The sequence below is a fragment of the Anomaloglossus baeobatrachus genome, chromosome 1, assembly GCF_048569485.1.
Source record: "Anomaloglossus baeobatrachus isolate aAnoBae1 chromosome 1, aAnoBae1.hap1, whole genome shotgun sequence".
NCBI classification, from domain to species: domain Eukaryota; kingdom Metazoa; phylum Chordata; class Amphibia; order Anura; family Aromobatidae; genus Anomaloglossus; species Anomaloglossus baeobatrachus.
The window spans coordinates 659,075,250-659,097,159 of NC_134353.1; the positions used below are offsets into that span (position 1 = coordinate 659,075,250).

Consider the following 21,910-nt stretch of genomic DNA (forward strand, 5'->3'; position numbering starts at 1 on the left):
TTCAGGGCAAGATACACTGCCCGTATTTCCAGAACATTGATCTGAAGCGAGGACTCTTGCTGGGTCCACGTACCCTGAGCCCTGTGGTGGAGAAAAACCGCTCCCCACCCTGACAGACTCGCGTCCGTCGTGACCACCTCCCAGGATGGGGGTAGGAAGGATTTCCCTTTCGATAATGAAGTGGGAAGAAGCCACCACCGAAGGGAAGCTTTGGTCGCCTGCGAGAGGGAGACGGTCCTGTCGAGGGACGTCGGCTTCCTGTCCCATTTGCGTAGGATGTCCCATTGAAGAGGACGCAGGTGAAACTGCGCGAAAGGAACTGCCTCCATTGCTGCCACCATCTTCCCCAGGAAGTGCATGAGGCGCCTCAAGGTGTGTGACTGACCTTGAAGGAGAGATTGTACCCCTGTCTGTAGTGAACGCTGCTTGATCAGCGGAAGCTTCACTATCGCTGAGAGGGTATGAAACTCCATGCCAAGGTATGTCAGCGATTGGGCCGGTGTCAGATTTGACTTTGGAAAATTGATGATCCACCCGAAACTCTGGAGAGTCTCCAGGGTAGCGTCGAGGCTGTGTTGGCATGCCTCTAGAGAGGGTGCCTTGATCAGGAGATCGTCTAAGTAAGGGATCACCGAGTGACCCTGAGAGTGGAGGACCGCTACTACAGTAGCCATAACCTTGGTGAAAACCCGTGGGGCTGTTGCCAGGCCGAACGGCAGTGCCACGAACTGCAGGTGTTCGGTTCCTATGGCGAAGCGCAAGAAGCGCTGGTGCTCTGGAGCAATCGGTACGTGGAGATAAGCATCTTTGATATCGATCGATGCAAGGAAATCTCCCTGGGACATTGAGGCGATGACGGAGCGGAGGGATTCCATCCGGAACCGCCTGGTCTTTACGTGTTTGTTGAGAAGTTTCAGGTCCAGGACAGGTCGGAAAGACCCGTCCTTCTTTGGGACCACAAACAAGTTGGAGTAAAAACCGTGGCCCTGTTGCTGAAGAGGAACAGGGACCACCACTCCTTCTGCCTTCAGAATGCCCAGCGCCTGCAGAAGAGCCTCGGCTCGCTCGGGAGGCGGGGATGACCTGAAGAATCGAGTCGGGGGACGAGAGGTGAACTCTATCTTGTAACCGTGAGACAGAATGTCTCTCACCCAACGGTCTTTTACCCGTGGCAGCCAGGTGTCGCAAAAGCGGGAGAGCCTGCCACCGACCGAGGATGCGGAGTGAGGATGCCGAAAGTCATGAGGAAGCCGCTTTGGTAGCGGCACCTCCGGTGGTCTTTTTAGGACGTGACTTAGACCGCCATGCATCAGAGTTCCTTTGATCTTTCTGAGGCCTTTTGGACGAGGAGAATTGGGACCTGCCCGCGCCCCGAAAGGACCGAAACCTCGACTGCCCCTTCCTCTGTTGGGGTATGTTCGGTTTGGGCTGGGGTAAGGATGTATCCTTTCCCTTGGATTGTTTGATGATTTCATCCAAACGCTCGCCAAACAATCGGTCGCCAGAAATTGGCAAACTGGTTAAGCGCTTTTTGGAAACAGAATCTGCCTTCCATTCCCGTAGCCACAAGGCCCTGCGGAGTACCACCGAATTGGCGGCTGCAACCGCCGTACGGCTCGCAGAGTCCAGGACAGCATTAATAGCGTAAGACGCAAATGCCGACGTCTGAGAGGTTATGGACGCCACCTGTGGCGCGGACGTGCGTGTGGCTGCGTCAATTTGCGCTTGACCTGCTGAGATAGCTTGTAGCGCCCATACGGCTGCGAATGCTGGGGCAAAAGAAGCGCCGATAGATGGATTTCAACCAGAGCTCCATCTGCCTGTCAGTGGCATCTTTGAGTGAAGCCCCATCTTCCACTGCAAGTATGGATCTAGCTGCCAGTCTGGAGATTGGAGGATCCACTTTGGGACACTGAGCCCAACTTTTGACCACGTCAGGGGGAAAGGGATAACGTGTATCCTTAAGGCGCTTAGAAAAACGCTTATCTGGACAAGCATGGTAATTCTGGACTGCCTCTCTGAAATCAGAGTGGTCCAGAAACATACTCTGTGTACGCTTGGGAAACCTGAAACGGAATTTCTCCTGCTGGGAAGCTGACTCCTCCACCGGAGGAGCTGAGGGAGAAATATCCAACATACGATTGATGGACGCAATAAGGTCGTTCACTATGGCGTCCCCGTCCGGAGTATCAAGATTGAGAGCGGCCTCAGGATCAGAATCCTGATCAGCTGTCTCCGCATCATCAACCAGAGATTCCCCCCTCTGAGACCCTGCACAATATGATGATGTCAAGGGAATTGTCAAGCGAGCTCGCTTAGTCGGTCTGGGGCCGGGGTCTGTGTCAGAACCCTCAGCCTGGGATCCATGAGACACCCCAGGAGGACATTGTTGGTCCAACTGAGGTGGGCCAGGGGACAAAGATTCAACAGAGTCCCTGTGCTGAGATACCGGCCTGGACTGCAAGGCTTCTAGTATCTTAGCCATAGTCTCAGAGAGTTTTGCAAACTCCGTCCCTGTCACCTGAACAGTGTCAGCAGGTGGCTCCCCCTGGGCCCCCCCTAGCAGAGGCTCTGGCTGAGCAAGTGCCACAGGGGCCGAACAGTGCACACAATGAGGGTCAGTGGAACCTGTCGGTAGCGGGGTCGTACATGCGGCGCAGGCAACATAATAAGCCTGTGTTTTGGCACCCCTGCCTTTCGTGGGCGCCATGCTATTATCTTCCCTGAGCAACACAATAGGGTATATAGCCAGAAATCAACTGTGCACTATACAGTGTAAACTAAACATATAATGTTACACTACTGCACAATGGGGCTAGCACCACAGGTGCTGCTTACCACCCGCTTAAAGCGGTTGTGAGGCCACCAGTGTCCCTGCCTGGGTCTCCCAGACTTTGTCCCCCTCTGCAGCGTCCGAGGAGCTGACAGGAATGCGTCCTGAGGAGAGGAGGGAGCCGTGGGCGTGACCTAGAAAGAGCGGGAACTGGTGCCTGCACTGTGCACAGTGAGGGGAGTGGAGTATGCAAAGCATGCTCCAGCCCTCAGTGCTGCTCGTTCTGAGCAGCGTCCCGCCCTTCCCCTGCCTGTCAGGGCTGGGGGTGGGAGGAAAGGAACTAGGCCGCAAAAAGCCGGGGACTCTAGTAATAAACGCGGCCGCCGTAAAAGCGCGGCCGGCGTGTAAGTCCCCGGCGCACTACAAGTCCCAGCCGCGCCGCAGTGTTTCCATGGCCGCGGCGGTCAGTGCGGCAGTCATTATACATAAACACACTCAGCAACGCTGAGTGTGTAATGGCACATATTAACCCGGTCAGCGCCGCGGTCCCCGGTGCACTAGCACACCCAGCAAAGCTGGAGTGTTGCTGTGCGCGGTCCCCACCGGGATACAGAGTACCTCCAAGTAGCAGGGCCATGTCCCTGAACGATACCCGGCTCCTATCCAGCAGGCTCCACAGGAGTTGTGGATGAAGCACGGTCTCAGTGCCTGGAGACCGATAGGATCCCACTTCCACCAGAGCCCTGAGGGGGATGGGGAAGGAAAACAGCATGTGGGCTCCAGCCTCCGTACCCGCAATGGATACCTCAACCTTACAACACCGCCGACAAGAGTGGGGTGAGAAGGGAGCATGCTGGGGGCCCTATATGGGCCCACTTTTCTTCCATCCGACATGGTCAGCAGCTGCTGCTGACCAATCTGTGGAGCTGTGCGTGCGTGTCTGACCTCCTTCGCACAAAGCAAAAAACTGAGGAGCCCGTGGGAGCACAGGGGGTGTATAGGCAGAAGGGGAGGGGCTTAACACTTTCAAGTGTAATACTTTGTGCGGCCTCCGGAGGCATAGCCTATACACCCAATTGTCTGGGTCTCCCAATAGAGCGACAAAGAAAGCAAAGTGCGCACATAGCCTAACAACATCGCCGACACAATGGGGTGAGAAGGGACATGCCGGGAGTCCAGACATGGACCCGCTTTTCTTCAAACTCTTTCCAAAAGTCAAACAAATCAGATGAGAATGCATGTGTGGATGTATGCCTCCTGACACAAAGCGATAAACTGGCTAGGACTGGCTACCAGGGGGTGTATAAGCTCAGAGGGAGGAGCTGCACTTTTAAGTGTAGTACTTTGTGTGTCCTCCGGAGGCAGAAGCTAAACACCCATGGTCTGGGTCTCCCAAAGGAACGATAAAGAAAATATATTTATAGTTATCCCCTCCCTCTGTTAGAATTAGCATACGTATTATACAAACGATTCACTTTGTCTAGCAGGACCTGTGGTGAGGTCATACCCATGTGACCTGGTATCCAGTTTTGTTGGCTGAGGCCTCGCCCCTTCTAGTCACATGGGTATGACCTCACCACAGGTCCTGCTAGACAAAGTGAATTGTTTGTATAATACTCATCCCTTCCCCTGTTAGAATTAGCATAAGTATGAATATATTATCTGATCCATTGCAAATGTCACTCAACAAGCAGCTAATTTTCTAAACTATTTTTTTGGATTTCAAAACCTATACATCTGAGCTGACCACTACAGGTATGTATAGAATCAGCCCGATAGTGCCAGTATAGCACTGGCTTTAGGTTATATACAAAAATCCTGGTGATTGGTTGCCTTTAAAAGCAACAGGCCCTGCACTCAAAAAAGTAGCAAATGTACAGAGGACCTTTAATCTTATTAAAAGTCAGTACATCCCAAAGGAAGAAAAGTATAAAAATTGTACTTTTTGCATTCACTGGAATTCTAGTTTTAATAAGCCAACAATTTAATTGAATTCTCCAGAAACAGGAGGTTAATGTATTGACATTTCTCAATTTCTCTCTTAATTCTGCATGGTGTTGAATGAGCATCCCTAAAATCCTCTAGGATTAAGGGGATTAAGCTTCTTTAGTTAATCATGGGTGATAATCAGAACAAAACGCCTGGGGTTATTCCTAGTCATTCTTGAAGACTATGAAAAGAGAAATTATCTTGCATAGTATAGTTTTCTGTAGTGAGCTTTGTTTATGTTGAAAAACATTTTCCATTGACCATTTATTTTGCTTTTTATTTTAATCTCATGGTTTAATTCAACCAAAACCAGAAACCATAGATTAGACACTGGTTTACAGAGTTTTATTACTGTAATGTGGGAGTCAACAACCGGTACAAGCCAAAAGTATAAAATTCATGACATTCCCCCAATAATTCTTGCAACAAAAAAAGCAAAACATGTATCAATCATACTAAAACCCTGATCTCTTTAAAGGGGGAAACAAGCCTGACAGTGGCCCACAAAAATGGGCCATGAATGCTGGAACAAGCTGACAAATAATAGAGAATATTGTCACAAGAAATGGTCATAACCACACACTCTTCACCCTTATCATCATAGTTATACATGCTGACAAATCCACTTCTGTAAAACTTAGTATATTTTACAGACAAAGCCTGGAATTATGGGGTGTAAGGAAATTATAAAAAAAAGAAAAAAACATTGGTACTACCATTAAACTTCCATTTTAATATCTCCACAAATTGTGAATACTACAGACAAAGTATAGTCATAATGTAACAATGGAAGGACTCCATGCTAGCATTATAAATATGGAATTATAAATTTAAAACATTTCTGGCTTAAAAAATAAATCTGGTAGTAAAGGAGACTTTAAACTGCTAGTAGGGTCTTTCCCGGCGCTCCTGGCGGTGATCACCCCTAGTGGAAAGGAGGGAAAGAAAAATAGTTTTATTTGTTTAATACACAAATAAATCCACTGCAATTTTATTTTTCTCTCAACTTACTTGTCCAACTTGCCTGGACCACCACCACGTCTACCACCGCCTCTTCCTCCCATTTGCTCCAAAAGAGGACCTGGAGGTCCAGGAGGGCCACCTCTCCTTCCTCCGCCAAAGCCTCTATCCATTCCGCGGCCTCTAAAGCCTCCTCTGTCTCCTCCACGACCACCTCTGAACATCCCAGGGCCACCACGATCCATTAAACCTCTGCCTCCCCTCATACCTGGGCCACCTCTACCTCGTTCACCACCTGAAGATTGGGAGAAAGGTGGAGATGGATAAAGGTTGTTAAGAAAAAAGAAAAAAGAAAAAAAAAAAAAAAAAAGGACACAAGCAACTATCAAAACGCATTACATTTAAAAAGAGCCATTTCTATCCCAGCTCTTAAAAAGGGGCTGTCCACTACTTGGGACAAATCCTACTCAATTTGTAGGTTTTCCCCCAGTAAAAACACCTATCCTCCCCTCCAGTGTTGGTGTCATTCCAGCGGTGTTAGCACTGCCTCTCCATGGCATCACGCGACTACAGACGATCCCTGTGACAAAATCAGCACTTCTCCTTTGGACAAATCAGATATCCAGAGAAAGTCTAGGATCAACCACAGCAGAATTATGCAAAGGAGAGTGCAGGGAGTGCCAATTGGCCATAGGAATCGTGCGACATAACGTGCCAGAACAGTGGCGGCAGGGAGAATAACTTATTTTACTGGGGTGGCGCAGGCGGTCACATACAGATTGAGAAAAGGTTGAAAAGGAGTGGACAAACACTGTAAAGGGCAGATGGGAAGACATGTCCACATGCAGAAGCCAGAGGTTGCTGGAGTTATGGAAGTGTGTGGCAGTTACAGAAACCGCAGAATCATTTGCTTCCATATTTCTGCCCAACAGAGGAATTCCATTTCAGCAACACAATGAGCCTCACCATTAAAGGGGTATTCCCATCTCCAAAAGCCCATCCTAGTATGTAGTAGGAATAATAAAAAATAATATAATAGCAGATACCTCCAATTAGAAATGTAGTCTAGCTCTGATTCACTATGTCAGGGCATGTGCAGGGAATTGCAGGACTTTAGGTATCCACGGTTACAACCACACAGTCACAGATAGTAAATTAGTTGATGGTGGTCATAGCCATGGATACCCAAGCACCTGCAATGCCCTTAACATGAGGTAAGCAACAGTGAACCAGAAGACCCATACTACATTTGTAACTGGAGCCATTTGCTAATAATATTATACGTACTATATATTGGGATAGGATCTAGGAAATTGGTTCCCGTTTTAAAAGGGCTATTCCCAATCACCATGATTTTCATATATAACCTAAAGCCAGTGCTATACTGGCACTATCAGGCTGATTCTATACATACCTGTAGTGGTCAGCTCAAATGTTTAGGTTTTGAAATCCAAGAAGGGAATTTTGTTACTTACCGTAAATTCCTTTTCTTCTAGCTCTTATTGGGAGACCCAGACGATTGGGTGTATAGCACTGCCTCCGGAGGCCACACAAAGCAATTACACTAAAAAGTGTAAGGCCCCTCCCCTTCTGGCTATACACCCCCAGTGGGATCACTGGCTCACCAGTTTTAGTGCAAAAGCAAGAAGGAGGAAAGCCAATAACTGGTTTAAACAAATTTACTCCGAGTAACATCGGAGAACTGAAAACCGTTCAACATGAACAACATGTGTACCCGCAAACAAACCAAAAATCCCGAAGGACAACAGGGCGGGTGCTGGGTCTCCCAATAAGAGCTAGAAGAAAAGGAATTTACGGTAAGTAACAAAATTCCCTTCTTCTTCGGCGCTCTATTGGGAGACCCAGACGATTGGGACGTCCAAAAGCTGTCCCTGGGTGGGTAAAGAAATACCTCATGTTAGAGCTGCAAAGACAGCCCTCCCCTACGGGGAGGCAACTGCCGCCTGCAGGACTCTTCTACCTAGGCTGGCGTCCGCCGAAGCATAGGTATGCACCTGATAATGTTTGGTAAAAGTGTGCAGACTCGACCAGGTAGCTGCCTGGCACACCTGTTGAGCCGTAGCCTGGTGTCGCAATGCCCAGGACGCACCCACGGCTCTGGTAGAATGGGCCTTCAGCCCTGATGGAACCGGAAGCCCCGCTGAACGGTAGGCTTCAAAAATTGGTTCTTTGATCCATCGAGCCAGGGTGGCCTTAGAAGCCTGCGACCCTTTGCGCTTACCAGCGACAAGGACAAAGAGTGCATCCGAACGGCGCAGGGGCGCCGTGCGGGAAATGTAGATTCTGAGTGCTCTCACCAGATCTAACAAATGTAAGTTCTTCTCATACCGATGAACTGCATGAGGACAAAACGAAGGCAAAGAGATATCCTGATTAAGATGAAAAGAGGATACCACCTTCGGGAGAAACTCCTGAATGGGGCGCAGCACTACCTTGTCCTGGTGGAAGACCAGGAAGGGAGCCTTGGAAGACAGCGCTGCTAGCTCAGACACTCTCCGGAGAGATGTGATCGCTACCAGAAAAGCCACTTTCTGTGATAGTCTAGAAAGTGAAACCTCCTTCAGAGGCTCGAAGGGCGGCTTCTGGAGGGCAACTAGTACCCTGTTCAGATCCCATGGATCTAACGGCCGCTTGTACGGGGGCACGATATGGCAAACCCCCTGTAGAAACGTGCGCACCTTAGAAAGTCGTGCTAAACGCTTCTGAAAAAAGACGGATAGCGCCGAGACTTGTCCTTTGAGGGAGCCGAGCGACAACCCTTTTTCTAACCCAGATTGCAGGAAAGAAAGAAGGGTAGGTAATGCAAATGGCCAGGGAGACACTCCCTGAGCAGAGCACCAGGATAAGAATATCCTCCACGTTCTGTGGTAGATCTTAGCAGACGTGGGCTTCCTAGCCTGTCTCATGGTGGCAACGACCCCTTGGGATAATCCTGAAGACGCTAGGATCCAGGATTCAATGGCCACACAGTCAGGTTCAGGGCCGCAGAATTCTGATGGAAAAACGGCCCTTGGGACAGTAAGTCTGGTCGGTCTGGAAGTGCCCACGGTTGGCCGACCGTGAGATGCCACAGATCCGGATACCACGCCCTCCTTGGCCAGTCTGGGGCGACGAGTATGACGCGGCTGCAGTCGGATCTGATCTTGCGTAGCACTCTGGGCAAGAGTGCCAGAGGTGGAAACACATAAGGGAGCCGGAACTGCGACCAATCTTGCACTAGGGCGTCTGCTGCTAGGGCTCTTTGATCGCGAGACCGTGCCATGAAGGTTGGGACCTTGTTGTTGTGCCGGGGCGCCATGAGGTCGACGTCCGGCCTTCCCCATCGGCGACAGATTTCCTGAAACACGTCCGGGTGAAGGGACCATTCCCCTGCGTCCATGCCCTGGCGACTGAGGAAGTCTGCTTCCCAGTTTTCTACGCCCGGGATGTGAACTGCGGATATGGTGGAGGCCGTGGCTTCCACCCACATCATAATGCGCCGGACTTCCTGGAAGGCTTGCCGACTGCGAGTCCCCCCTTGGTGATTGATGTATGCCACCGCTGTGGAGTTGTCCGATTGAATTCGGATCTGCTTCCCTTCCAGCCACTGCTGGAAGGCTAGAAGGGCAAGATACACTGCTCTGATTTCCAGAACATTGATCTGAAGGCTGGACTCCTGCTGAGTCCACGTACCCTGAGCCCTGTGGTGGAGAAACACTGCTCCCCACCCTGACAGACTCGCGTCTGTCGTGACCACCGCCCAGGACGGTGGTAGGAAGGATCTTCCCTGTGATAATGAGGTGGACAGGAGCCACCACTGCAGAGAGTCCTTGGCCGTTTGGGAAAGAGAGACTTTCCTGTCCAGGGATGTCGACCTCCCGTCCCATTGGCGAAGAATGTCCCATTGAAGTGGACGCAGATGGAACTGCGCAAACGGAACCGCCTCTATTGCCGCCACCATCTTCCCGAGGAAGTGCATGAGGCGTCTTAAGGAGTGCGACTGACTTTGAAGGAGAGCCTGCACCCCTGTCTGTAGTGACCGCTGCTTGCTCAGCGGAAGCTTCACTATCGCTGAGAGAGTATGAAACTCCATGCCAAGATACGTTAGTGATTGGGTCGGTGACAGATTTGACTTTGGGAAGTTGATGATCCACCCGAACGCCTGGAGAGTCTCCAGTGCAAAACTCAGGCTGAGTTGGCATGCCTCCTGAGAGGGTGCCTTGACCAGTAGATCGTCCAAGTAAGGGATCACAGAGTGTCCGTGAGAGTGCAAGACTGCTACCACTGCTGCCATGATCTTGGTGAACACCCGGGGGGCTGTCGCCAGACCAAATGGCAGAGCCACGAACTGAAGATGTTCGTCTCCTATCACGAAGCGCAGAAAGCGTTGGTGCTCCGTAGCAATCGGCACGTGGAGATAAGCATCTTTGATGTCTATTGATGCTAGGAAATCTCCTTGGGACATTGAGGCAATGACTGAGCGGAGGGATTCCATCCGGAACCGCCTGGCGTTCACATGCTTGTTGAGCAGTTTTAGGTCCAGAACAGGACGGAAGGAGCCGTCCTTTTTTGGAACCACAAAGAGATTGGAGTAAAATCCTCGCCCCCGTTCCAGAGGGGGGACAGGGATCACGACTCCTTCTGCTCTTAGAGAGTCCACCGCCTGCAGCAGGGCATCTGCTCGGTTGGGGTGTGGGGAGGTTCTGAAGAACCGAAGTGGAAGCCGAGAACTGAACTCGATTCTGTACCCGCGAGACAAAATGTCTGTTACCCACCGGTCTTTGACCTGTGACAGCCAAATGTCGCAAAAGCGGGAGAGCCTGCCACCGACCGAGGATGCGGAGGGAGGAGGCCGAAAGTCATGAGGTAGCCGCCTTGGAAGCGGTTCCTCCATTTGCTTTCCTGGGGCGTGAGTGAGCCCGCCAGGAATCTGAGCTCCCTTGTCCTTTCTGAGTCCCTTTGGACGAGGAGAATTGGGGCTTGCCCGAGCCTCGAAAGGACCGAAACCTCGACTGCCACTTTTTCTGTTGAGGTTTACTTGCTCTGGGCTGTGGCAAGGAAGAGTCCTTACCCTTGGACTGTTTTATGATTTCAGCCAATGGCTCACCAAACAGTCTGTCTCTAGATAATGGCAAGCTGGTTAAGCATTTTTTGGAACCGGCATCTGCTTTCCAGTCCTTTAACCATAAGGCTCTGCGCAAAACCACAGAATTGGCGGCCGCCATAGAGGTACGGCTCGTAGATTCTAGGACAGCATTGATAGCATAGGTCGCAAACGCAGACATTTGCGAAGTTAGGGACGCCACCTGGGGCACTGCTGGATGTATGATAGCATCCACCTGTGCTAAACCAGCTGAAATAGCTTGGAGTGCCCACACGGCCGCGAATGCTGGAGCAAACGACGCGCCGATAGCTTCATAGACAGATTTCAACCAAAGGTCCATTTGTCTGTCGTTGGCATCTTTAAGTGAAGCGCCATCCTCTACTGCGACTATAGATCTAGCCGCAAGCTTGGAAATTGGGGGATCCACCTTTGGGCACTGGGTCCAGCGTTTGGCTACTTCAGAGGGAAAAGGATAACGGGTATCCTTAGAACGTTTAGAGAAACGCTTGTCTGGATGAGCGTCGTGCTTCTGGATTGATTCTCTGAAGTCAGAGTGGTCCAAAAAAGCACTTAATTTACGCTTGGGATACAGGAAATGGAACTTCTCCTGCTGTGCAGCTGCCTCCTCTGCAGAAGGGGCTGGGGGAGAAATATCCAACAGTCTATTAATTGCCGATATCAGGTCATTAACCATGGCGTAACCCTCAGGGGCATCCAGATTGAGAGGGGCCTCAGGATTAGAATCCTGATCACCTTCTTCAGTCTCACCACAGAGAGATTCTTCTCGCTGAGACCCTGAGCAGTGTGATGACGTGGAGGGTCTTTCCCAGCGAGCTCGCTTAGGCTGCCTGGGACTGTCATCTGAGTCAGAGACTTCAGCTTGTGATGCTTGAGACCCCCTTGAAGTACGGATTAGTTCCAACTGAGGGGGACCAGAGAGCATAGCCACAGCAGTGTCCATGGTCTGAGGAACTGGCCTGGCCTGCAAGGTCTCCAGGATTTTTGTCATAGCCTCAGACATTTTATCAGCAAACACTGCAAAGTCTGTCCCCGTCACCGGGGCAGGGTTCACAGGCGTCGCTGCCTGGGCTACCACCACAATAGGCTCTGGCTGACGAAGTGCCACTGGGACTGAACATTGCACACAATGTGAATCATTGGAGCCTGCTGGTAGATCAGCCCCACATGCAGTACAAACAGTGTACACAGCCTGTGCCTTGGCAGCCTTGCGTTTTGCGGATGACATGTTGCTGCCTCCTCAGAGCAGTACAGGGTGTCCAGCAAGAAGCGACCTACAGTGCAACTATATATCTATATATATATATATATATATGGTACCAAGACAAAAGTACACTATATATCACTGAGGCACTAGTGGGGCCAGCACTACTGTGCAGCTTACCGCCCGCTTAGGAGCGGTGTGTGGTCGCCAGAAATCCCTCTAGTCTGGGTCTCCCAGAGCCTGCTGCCTCTCCCCAGCCAGATCGCATGTGTAATGGCTGCCGGCGTCCTTGTGGAGAGGGGGGGCGGGCCGTGGGCGTACACCGACGAAGAGCGGGAAGTCTGCTTCCCCTTGTGCCTAGTGAGAGGGCTGGAGCATGTAAATAAAGCTCCAGCCCTCGGCGCTGCCTATTGAGCAGCGTCTCTCCCCTACCCTGATTGACAGGGTGGGGGCGGGAACGAAGCGGCGCTAGGCCGCAGAAGCCGGGGGCTAAACTTAGAAGCGCCGCCGCCGTAAAAGCGCGGTCGGCGCAAAGCCCCCGGCGCACCATAAGTCGCAGCTGCGCCGCCGCTCCAGGAGCGGTCGGCGCAGTAGTTCCCAATACACAACGTCACTCAGCAAAGCTGCAGTGACCTAACCCCCAGCGTACAGCGCCACTGTCCCCGGCGCACTACAACGCTCAGCAGGCCCTGAGAGTGTCCGTGCCTGCCGGGGACACAGAGTACCTGAAAGTTGCAGGGCCTTGTCCCTGAACGGCACTCCCGCTCCCAATCCAGCAGGTTCTATGGGTCTGTGGATGGAGCCCGGCCCCAGGGCTTGGGGGCCGGCAAGATCCCACTTCCACAGAGCCCTAAGGGGATGTGGAAGGAAAACAGCATGTGGGCTCCAGCCTCCGTACCAGCAATAGGTACCTCAACCTTACAAGCACCAACCGCGGGTGAGAAGGGAGCATGCTGGGGGCCCTATATGGGCCCTCTTTTCTTCCATCCGATAGAGCCAGCAGCTACTGCTGACTACAAACAGTGGAGCTATGCGTGGATGTCTGACCTCCTTCGCACAAAGCAGAAAACTGGTGAGCCAGTGATCCCACTGGGGGTGTATAGCCAGAAGGGGAGGGGCCTTACACTTTTTAGTGTAATTGCTTTGTGTGGCCTCCGGAGGCAGTGCTATACACCCAATCGTCTGGGTCTCCCAATAGAGCGCCGAAGAAAGTAAAAGTTTATAAAATCAGCAGCTTCTTGAGTGACAGCAGCTGAGGAACAGATAATATCTGCGGGGTATGCATAGTTATCCCCTCCCCCTGTTAGAATAAGCATAAATATTATACAAACAGAGGGAGGGCATAACTAGGACACCTCCCCAGCTATTATGTAATCCTCAGCTGCTGTCAGCCTGATGGTGCCAGTACAGCACTGGCTTTAGGTTATATACAAAAATCCTGGTGTTTGGTTGTTCCGGGACCATATGAAGAGCCACACTGAACATGCGACTAGACAAAGCACACAGTAGTTAGCATGATTTGTTTAACTTTAATAAGGTCAGCTAGAAATACATGTTTACATTTAGCAAGAAACAGTTGGCCTCTCTCTCGTGAGATGGAAGCAGGGAGGAAGCTGTGTCAGGTATAATCACACACGCTCTGCAGGGAGATCAGGAGAGCACAGAGCATCCATCACACTGGTCACTCCCCCTTATATAGAATATACACTCCGGAAGCAGAGTTATCTTCCAGGCAGCATCCTCCCTATAGCCTGGAACAGCTCATTTACATAAAGTGATAAAAAAGAGAATTTTGTTTACTTACCGTAAATTCTTTTTCTTATAGTTCCGACATGGGAGACTCAAACCATGGGTGTATAGCTTCTGCCTCCGGAGGACACACAAAGTACTACACTCAAACGTGTAGCTCCTCCCTCTGGGCTATATACACCCCCTGGATGACAATCTAACCAGTTCAGTGCAAAAGCTGAAGGAGGACATCCATCCATAAGTAGAGATAGAGTAAAACTCGGAAAAACCGGAACTCTGTCTACTAACAACAGCCGGTGAAAACACACGGAACAAAAAACTGCCAACAGGCAATAGGGAGGGTGCTGGGTCTCCCATGTCGGAACTATAAGAAAAAGAATTTACGGTAAGTAAACAAAATTCTCTTTCTTCATCGTTCCTTATGGGAGACCCAAACCATGGGACGTTCCAAAGCAGTCCATGGGTGGGAAATAAACCAAACTGAGAAGTAGACAAAACCTAACTTCACGAATGGGCGACAGCCGCCTGAAGAATGCGTCTGCCCAAGCTCGCATCTGCCGAAGCATGAGCATGCACTTGGTAGTGCTTCGAAAAAGTGTGCAGACTGGACCAAGTGGCAGCCTGACAAACCTGCTGAGCCGTAGCCTGGTGCCTGAAAGCCCAGGAGGCACCGACAGCTCTGGTCGAGTGCGCCTTAATCCCTGGCGGAGGGGGCACCTGAGAACACTGGTAGGCATCGGTGATAGCCGACCTAATCCAACGAGCTAGGGTCGGTTTAGAAGCAGCGAGGCCCTTGCGCTGACCAGTGGTTAGCACAAAAAGTGAGGTGCACCGCCTAAAAACGGCGGTGCGTGACACAGATTCGGAGCGCCCGCACCAAATCTAAGGAATGCAACGCCTTCTCAAAGCGATGCACAGGGGCCGGACAAGAGAAGGTAATGAAATGTCCTGGTTAAGGTGGAAAGAAGACACCACCTTAGGGAGAAAGTCCGGAGTCGGACGAAGAACCACCTTGTCTTGGTGAAACACCAAAAAGGGGGACTCTGAAGAGAGCGCAGCCAAATCAGAAACTCTCCTGAGAGAAGTTATGGCTACTAGAAAAAACAACTTTCTGTGAAAGTCTAAACAAAGGAACCTCCCTGAGAGGCTCAAAGGGGGGTTTCTGTAAGGCCGTGAGGACCAGATTAAGGTCCCAGGGATCCAAGGGCCGCCGGTAAGGAGGAATGATGTGAGATGCGCCCTGCATGAAGGTGCGCACCTGAGCCAGTCGGGCGATACGCCGCTGGAACAATACCGACAGAGTCGACACCTGTCCCTTGAGGAATTGAGGGACAGTCCTAGCTGTAGACCGGACTGTAGAAAAGACAGGATGGTCGGCAAGGAGAACGGCCAAGGAGCATGGTCGGAAGAGCGACACCAGGACAGGAAAATCCTCCAAGTCCTGTGGTAATCTTGGCCGAAGAAGACTTCCGAGCCTGAGTCATAGTGGAGATGACCTCAGAGGGAATGCCTGAAGCCGTCAGGATCCAGGACTCAAGAGCCACGCCGTCAATCTGAGAGCCGCAGAATTCTGGCGGAAAACCGGACCTTGAGAGAGAAGGTCTGGGCGGTCCGGGAGATGCCACGGCACCTCTACGGACAGACGGAGCAGGTCTGGGTACCAAGGGAGCAATGATTATGACCCGACGGCCCTCCATTCTGATCTTGCGCAGAACCCTGGGCAAGAGAGCTAGAGGGGGAAACACGTAGGCCAGACGGAACTGGGACCAATTCTGAACCAGCGCGTCCGCTGCGAAGGCTTGAGGATCGTGGGAGCGAGCCACGTAAACCGGAACCTTGTTGTTGTGCCGGGATGCCATTAGATCCACTTCTGGAGTGCCCCACTTGCGGCAGAGATATGAACACTGCCGGATGCAGGGCCCACTCGCCGCTGTCCACGGTTTGACGGCTGAGATAATCGGCCTCCCAGTTTTCTACGCCTGGGATGTGGACTGCTGATATGGTGGACTTGGAGTCCCCCGTCCACTGGAGGATTCGTTGAACCTCCAACATCGCCAGACGGCTGCGAGTCCCGCCCTGGTGATTGATGTAGGCAACCGCTGTCGCGTTGTCCGACTGAACTCGAATGTGCCTGCCCGCCAACAGGTGGTGAAAGGCTAGGAGAGCTAGAAACCAGGGCTGTGGAGTCGGTAAGCCAAACCTTCGACTCCGACTCCTCAAATTCTCTTGCACCGACTCCGACTCCGGCTCCGGCTCCTACATATATTGCTTAGTTAGGTGAAAAATTTATTGTAGTACATGAATATGTGTATGTGAACATCAGACATTTAATAATTTTTATGATACGATAATCAAGATATTTGGATAGAACATAAAATATATTTATTGGAATACAACTTTAGAACACAAAAAACTGTAATAAATTGTAAATATGTAATACACTATGTAATATACAGTAGATTACATATATATCTTGTGTGTGTATATACACTGTGTGTATATATATATATATATATATATATATATATATATATATATATATATATATATATTATATATATATATATATATATATATATATATATTACATATTTACAATTCATTAGTTTTTTGTGTTCTAAAGTTGTATTCCAATAAATATTTTATGTTCTATCCAAATATCTTGATTATTGTATCATAAAAACAATTAAATGTCTGATGTTCACATTGTACTACAATAAATTTTTCACTTAAATATAAGCATTATACTAAATGTTATTATTTAGTAAAATAGTCAGCACATTCTGCATTGCACTCCTGTCCCCAATTTATTATATATTTTAGGAGTCGGAGTCGGTGCATTTTATACCGACTCCACCAAAATGAGCTCCGACTCCGACTCCACGACTCCGACTCCACAGCCCTGCTAGAAACACAGCTCTGATCTCCAGCACATTGATCGAGAGGGCTGATTTGGACGGAGTCCAAGTGCCCTGTGCTCGGTGATGGAGAAATACTGCTCCCCAACCGGAGAGGCTGGCATCCGTGGTGAGGATCACCCAGTACGGAGTCAGGAAGGAGCGTCCCTGTGACAGAGAGAGGGGCCGAAGCCACCACTGAAGGGAGCTCCTGGTCTGTGGCGACAGAGCCACCAGCCTGTGCAAGGAAGAGATCCGCTTGTCCCAACAGCGGAGAATGTCCAGCTGCAGGGGACACAGATGGAACTGGGCAAAGGGAACCGCTTCCATTGACGCCACCATCTGACCCAGCACCTGTATGAGGTGCCTGATGGAATGACAGCGGTGCCTCAGCAGAGAGCGCACCGCCAGACGAAGGGACTGCTGTTTGACTAAGGGCAACTTGACAAGTGCCGGCAGAGTCTCGAATTGCATCCCTAGGTACATAAGTACCTGGGTCGGGGTCAGAGTGGACTTGGGCAGGTTGACAAGCCACCCGAACTGAACGAGCGTGGCGAGAGTGAGCGAGACACTCCGCTGGCAGTCTGCACTGGATGAGGCCTTGACTAGAAGGTCGTCCAGGTAAGGAATCACTGCCAACCCCTGGAGGTGCAGAACCGCAACCACTGCTGCCATGACCCTGGTGAATACTCGAGGGGCCGTGGCTAACCCGAAGGGGAGAGCCACGAATTGGAAATGTTCCTCTCAGATTGCAAAGCGTAGCCAACGCTGGTGTGAAACCGCAATAGGCACATGCAGATAGGCATCTCTGATGTCGATGGATGCCAGAAAATCTCCTTGGGTCATTGAGGCAATGTCCGATCTCAGGGATTCCATGCGAAAGCGCCGCACCTGAACATGCTTGTTGAGAAGCTTGAGATCCAGGATGGGCCGGAAGGAACCGTCCTTCTTGGGGACTAGAAAGAGGTTTGAGTAGAAACCGCTGAACCGTTCCCGGGCGGGAACCGGAACAATTACCCCGTTGGCCTGCAGGGATGCCACGGCCTGAGAGAAGGCGGCGGCTTTGGAGCAGGGGGGAGTGGACAGAAAAGAAGGGAATTTTGTTACTTACCGTAAATTCCTTTTCTTCTAGCTCCTATTGGGAGACCCAGACGATTGGGTGTATAGCACTGCCTCCGGAGGCCACACAAAGCAATTACACTAAAAAGTGTAAGGCCCCTCCCCTTCTGGCTATACACCCCCAGTGGGATCACTGGCTCACCAGTTTTTAGTGCAAAAGCAAGAAGGAGGAAAGCCAATAACTGGTTTAAACAAATTCACTCCGAAGTAACGTCGGAGAACTGAAAACCGTTCAACATGAACAACATGTGTACCCGAAAAACAACCAAAAATCCCGAAGGATAACAGGGCGGGTGCTGGGTCTCCCAATAGGAGCTAGAAGAAAAGGAATTTACGGTAAGTAACAAAATTCCCTTCTTCTTCGGCGCTCCATTGGGAGACCCAGACGATTGGGACGTCCAAAAGCTGTCCCTGGGTGGGTAAAGAATACCTCATGTTAGAGCTGCAAGACAGCCCTCCCCTACGGGGAGGCAACTGCCGCCTGCAGGACTCTTCTACCTAGGCTGGCGTCCGCCGAAGCATAGGTATGCACCTGATAATGTTTGGTGAAAGTGTGCAGACTCGACCAGGTAGCTGCCTGGCACACCTGTTGAGCCGTAGCCTGGTGTCGCAATGCCCAGGACGCACCCACGGCTCTGGTAGAATGGGCCTTCAGCCCTGATGGAACCGGAAGCCCAGTAGAACGGTAGGCTTCAAGAATTGGTTCTTTGATCCATCGAGCCAGGGTGGCCTTAGAAGCCTGCGACCCTTTGCGCTTACCAGCGACAAGGACAAAGAGTGCATCCGAACGGCGCAAGGGCGCCGTGCGGGAAATGTAGATTCTGAGTGCTCTCACCAGATCTAACAAATGTAAATCCTTCTCATACCGATGAACTGCATGAGGACAAAACGAAGGCAAAGAGATATCCTGATTAAGATGAAAAGAGGATACCACCTTCGGGAGAAACTCCTGAATGGGGCGCAGCACTACCTTGTCCTGGTGGAAGACCAGGAAGGGAGCCTTGGATGACAGCGCTGCCAGCTCAGACACTCTCCGAAGAGATGTGATCGCTACCAGAAAAGCCACTTTCTGTGATAGTCTAGAAAGTGAAACCTCCCTCAGAGGCTCGAAGGGCGGCTTCTGGAGGGCAACTAGTACCCTGTTCAGATCCCATGGATCTAACGGCCGCTTGTACGGGGGTACGATATGGCAAACCCCCTGTAGGAACGTGCGCACCTTAGTAAGGCGTGCCAAACGCCTCTGAAAAAAGACGGATAGCGCCGAGACCTGACCTTTAAGGGAGCCGAGCGACAAGCCTTTTTCTAACCCAGATTGCAGGAAAGAAAGAAAGGTAGGCAATGCAAATGGCCAGGGAGACACTCCCTGAGCAGAGCACCAGGATAAGAATATCCTCCACGTTCTGTGGTAGATCTTAGCGGACGTGGGCTTCCTAGCCTGGCTCATGGTGGCAACGACCCCTTGGGATAATCCTGAAGACGCTAGGATCCAGGACTCAATGGCCACACAGTCAGGTTCAGGGCCGCAGAATTCCGATGGAAAAACGGCCCTTGGGACAGTAAGTCTGGTCGGTCTGGTAGTGCCCACGGTTGGCCGACCGTGAGCTGCCACAGATCCGGATACCACGCCCTCCTCGGCCAGTCTGGGGCGACGAGTATGACGCGGCTGCAATCGGATCTGATCTTGCGTAGCACTCTGGGCAAGAGTGCCAGAGGTGGAAACACATAAGGGAGCCGGAACTGCGACCAATCTTGCACTAGGGCGTCTGCCGCCAGCGCTCTTTGATCGCGAGACCGTGCCATGAAGGCTGGGACCTTGTTGTTGTGCCGGGACGCCATTAGGTCGACGTCCGGCCTTCCCCATCGGCGACAGATTTCCTGAAACACGTCTGGGTGAAGGGACCATTCCCCTGCGTCCATGCCCTGGCGACTGAGGAAGTCTGCTTCCCAGTTTTCTACGCCGGGGATGTGAACTGCGGATATGGTGGAGGCCGTGGCTTCCACCCACAACAGAATCCGACGGACTTCCTGGAAGGCTTGCCGACTGCGTGTCCCCCCTTGGTGGTTGATGTATGCCACCGCTGTGGAATTGTCCGACTGAATTCGGATCTGCCTTCCTTCCAGCCACCGCTGGAATGCTAGTAGGGCAAGATACACTGCTCTGATTTCCAGAACATTGATCTGAAGGGTGGACTCCTGCCCTGAGCTCTGTGGTGGAGAAAAACTGCTCCCCACCCTGACAGACTCGCGTCTGTCGTGACCGCCGCCCAAGACGGTGGTAGGAAGGATCTTCCCTGTGATAATGAGGTGGGAAGAAGCCACCACTGCAGAGAGTCCTTGGCCGTCTGGGAAAGGGAGACTTTCCTGTCCAGGGATTTTGACTTCCCGTCCCATTGGCGGAGAATGTCCCATTGAAGTGGGCGCAGATGAAACTGCGCAAACGGAACCGCCTCTATTGCCGCCACCATCTTCCCGAGAAAGTGCATGAGGCGTCTTAAGGAGTGTGACTGACTTTGAAGGAGAGCCTGCACCCCAGTCTGTAGAGACCGCTGCTTGTCCAGCGGAAGCTTCACTATCGCTGAGAGAGTATGAAACTCCATGCCAAGATACGTTAGTGATTGGGTCGGTGACAGATTTGACTTTGAGAAGTTGATGATCCACCCGAACGTCTGGAGAGTCTCCAGTGCAACAGCCAAGCTGAGTTGGCATGCCTCTTGAGAGGGTGCCTTGACCAGTAGATCGTCCAAGTAAGGGATCACAGAGTGTCCCTGAGAGTGCAAGACTGCTACCACTGCCGCCATGATCTTGGTGAACACCCGTGGGGCTGTCGCCAGACCAAATGGCAGAGCTACGAACTGAAGATGGTCGTCTCCTATCACGAAGCGTAGAAAGCGTTGGTGCTCTGTAGCAATCGGCACGTGGAGATAAGCATCTTTGATGTCTATTGATGCTAGGAAATCTCCTTGAGACATTGAGGCAATGACTGAGCGGAGGGATTCCATCCGGAACCGCCTGGCGTTCACATGCTTGTTGAGCAGTTTTAGGTCCAGAACAGGACGGAATGAGCCGTCCTTTTTTGGCACCACAAAGAGATTGGAGTAAAAACCTTGACCTCGTTCCTGAAGAGGAACAGGGACCACCACTCCTTCTGCTCTTAAGAGAATTCACCGCCTGCAGAAGGGCATCTGCTCGGTCGGGATGTGGGAAAGTTCTGAAGAACCGAGGCGGAGGACGAGAACTGAACTCTATCCTGTACCCGTGAGACAAAATGTCTGTTACCCACCGGTCTTTGACCTGTGGCAGCCAAATGTCGCAAAAGCGGGAGAGCCTGCCACCGACCGAGGATGCGGAGGGAGGCGGCCGAAAGTCATGAGGCAGCCGCCTTGGAAGCGGTACCTCCGGTTGCTTTCTTGGGGCGTGAGTGAGCCCGCCAGGAATCAGAGCTCCCTTGCTCTTTCTGAGTCCCTTTGGACGAGGAGAATTGGGGCTTGCCCGAGCCTCGAAAGGACCGAAACCTTGACTGCCACTTCCTCTGTGGAGGTTTGCTTGATCTGGGCTGGGGTAAGGAGGAGTCCTTACCTTTGGACTGTTTAATGATTTCCGCCAATTGCTCACCAAACAGTCTGTCTCCAGATAATGGCAAGCTGGTTAAACATTTTTTAGAAGCAGAATCTGCTTTCCATTCTTTTAACCACAAGGCTCTGCGCAAAACTACAGAGTTGGCGGATGCCATTGAGGTACGGCTCGTAGATGCCAGTACCGCATTGATAGCGTAGGTCGCAAACGCAGACATTTGTGTAGTTAGGGACGCCACTTGCGGCACTGCTGGACGTATGAGAGAGTCCACCTGTGCCAGACCAGCTGAAATAGCTTGGAGCGCCCACACGGCCGCGAATGCTGGAGCAAACGACGCGCCGATAGCTTCATAGATAGATTTCAACCAAAGGTCCATCTGTCTGTCATTGGCATCTTTAAGTGAAGCCCCATCCTCCACTGCAACTATGGATCTAGCTGCCAGTCTGGATATTGGAGGGTCCACTTTTGGACACTGGGTCCAGCGTTTGACCACGTCAGGGGGAAAAGGATAATGTGTATCCTTA

At 51.3% G+C, this 21,910-nt stretch overlaps 1 protein-coding gene across 2 annotated transcripts in view; it reads right to left on the reverse strand.

The window, feature by feature from the left end:
- Positions 1 to 5,085: 5,085 nt before the first annotated feature.
- EWSR1 (EWS RNA binding protein 1) overlaps positions 5,086 to 21,910 on the reverse strand; it is a 129,996-nt gene continuing 113,171 nt past the window's right edge. For both annotated transcript variants that reach the window (XM_075319983.1, XM_075319982.1), the window contains exons 16-17: positions 5,774 to 6,017; positions 5,086 to 5,687 (exon numbers count right to left, since the gene is read on the reverse strand). In XM_075319983.1, coding sequence (XP_075176098.1) covers positions 5,648 to 5,687; positions 5,774 to 6,017 — 284 coding nt within the window. In that variant the 3' untranslated portion in view covers positions 5,086 to 5,647. The remainder of the gene's footprint in view (positions 5,688 to 5,773; positions 6,018 to 21,910) is intronic.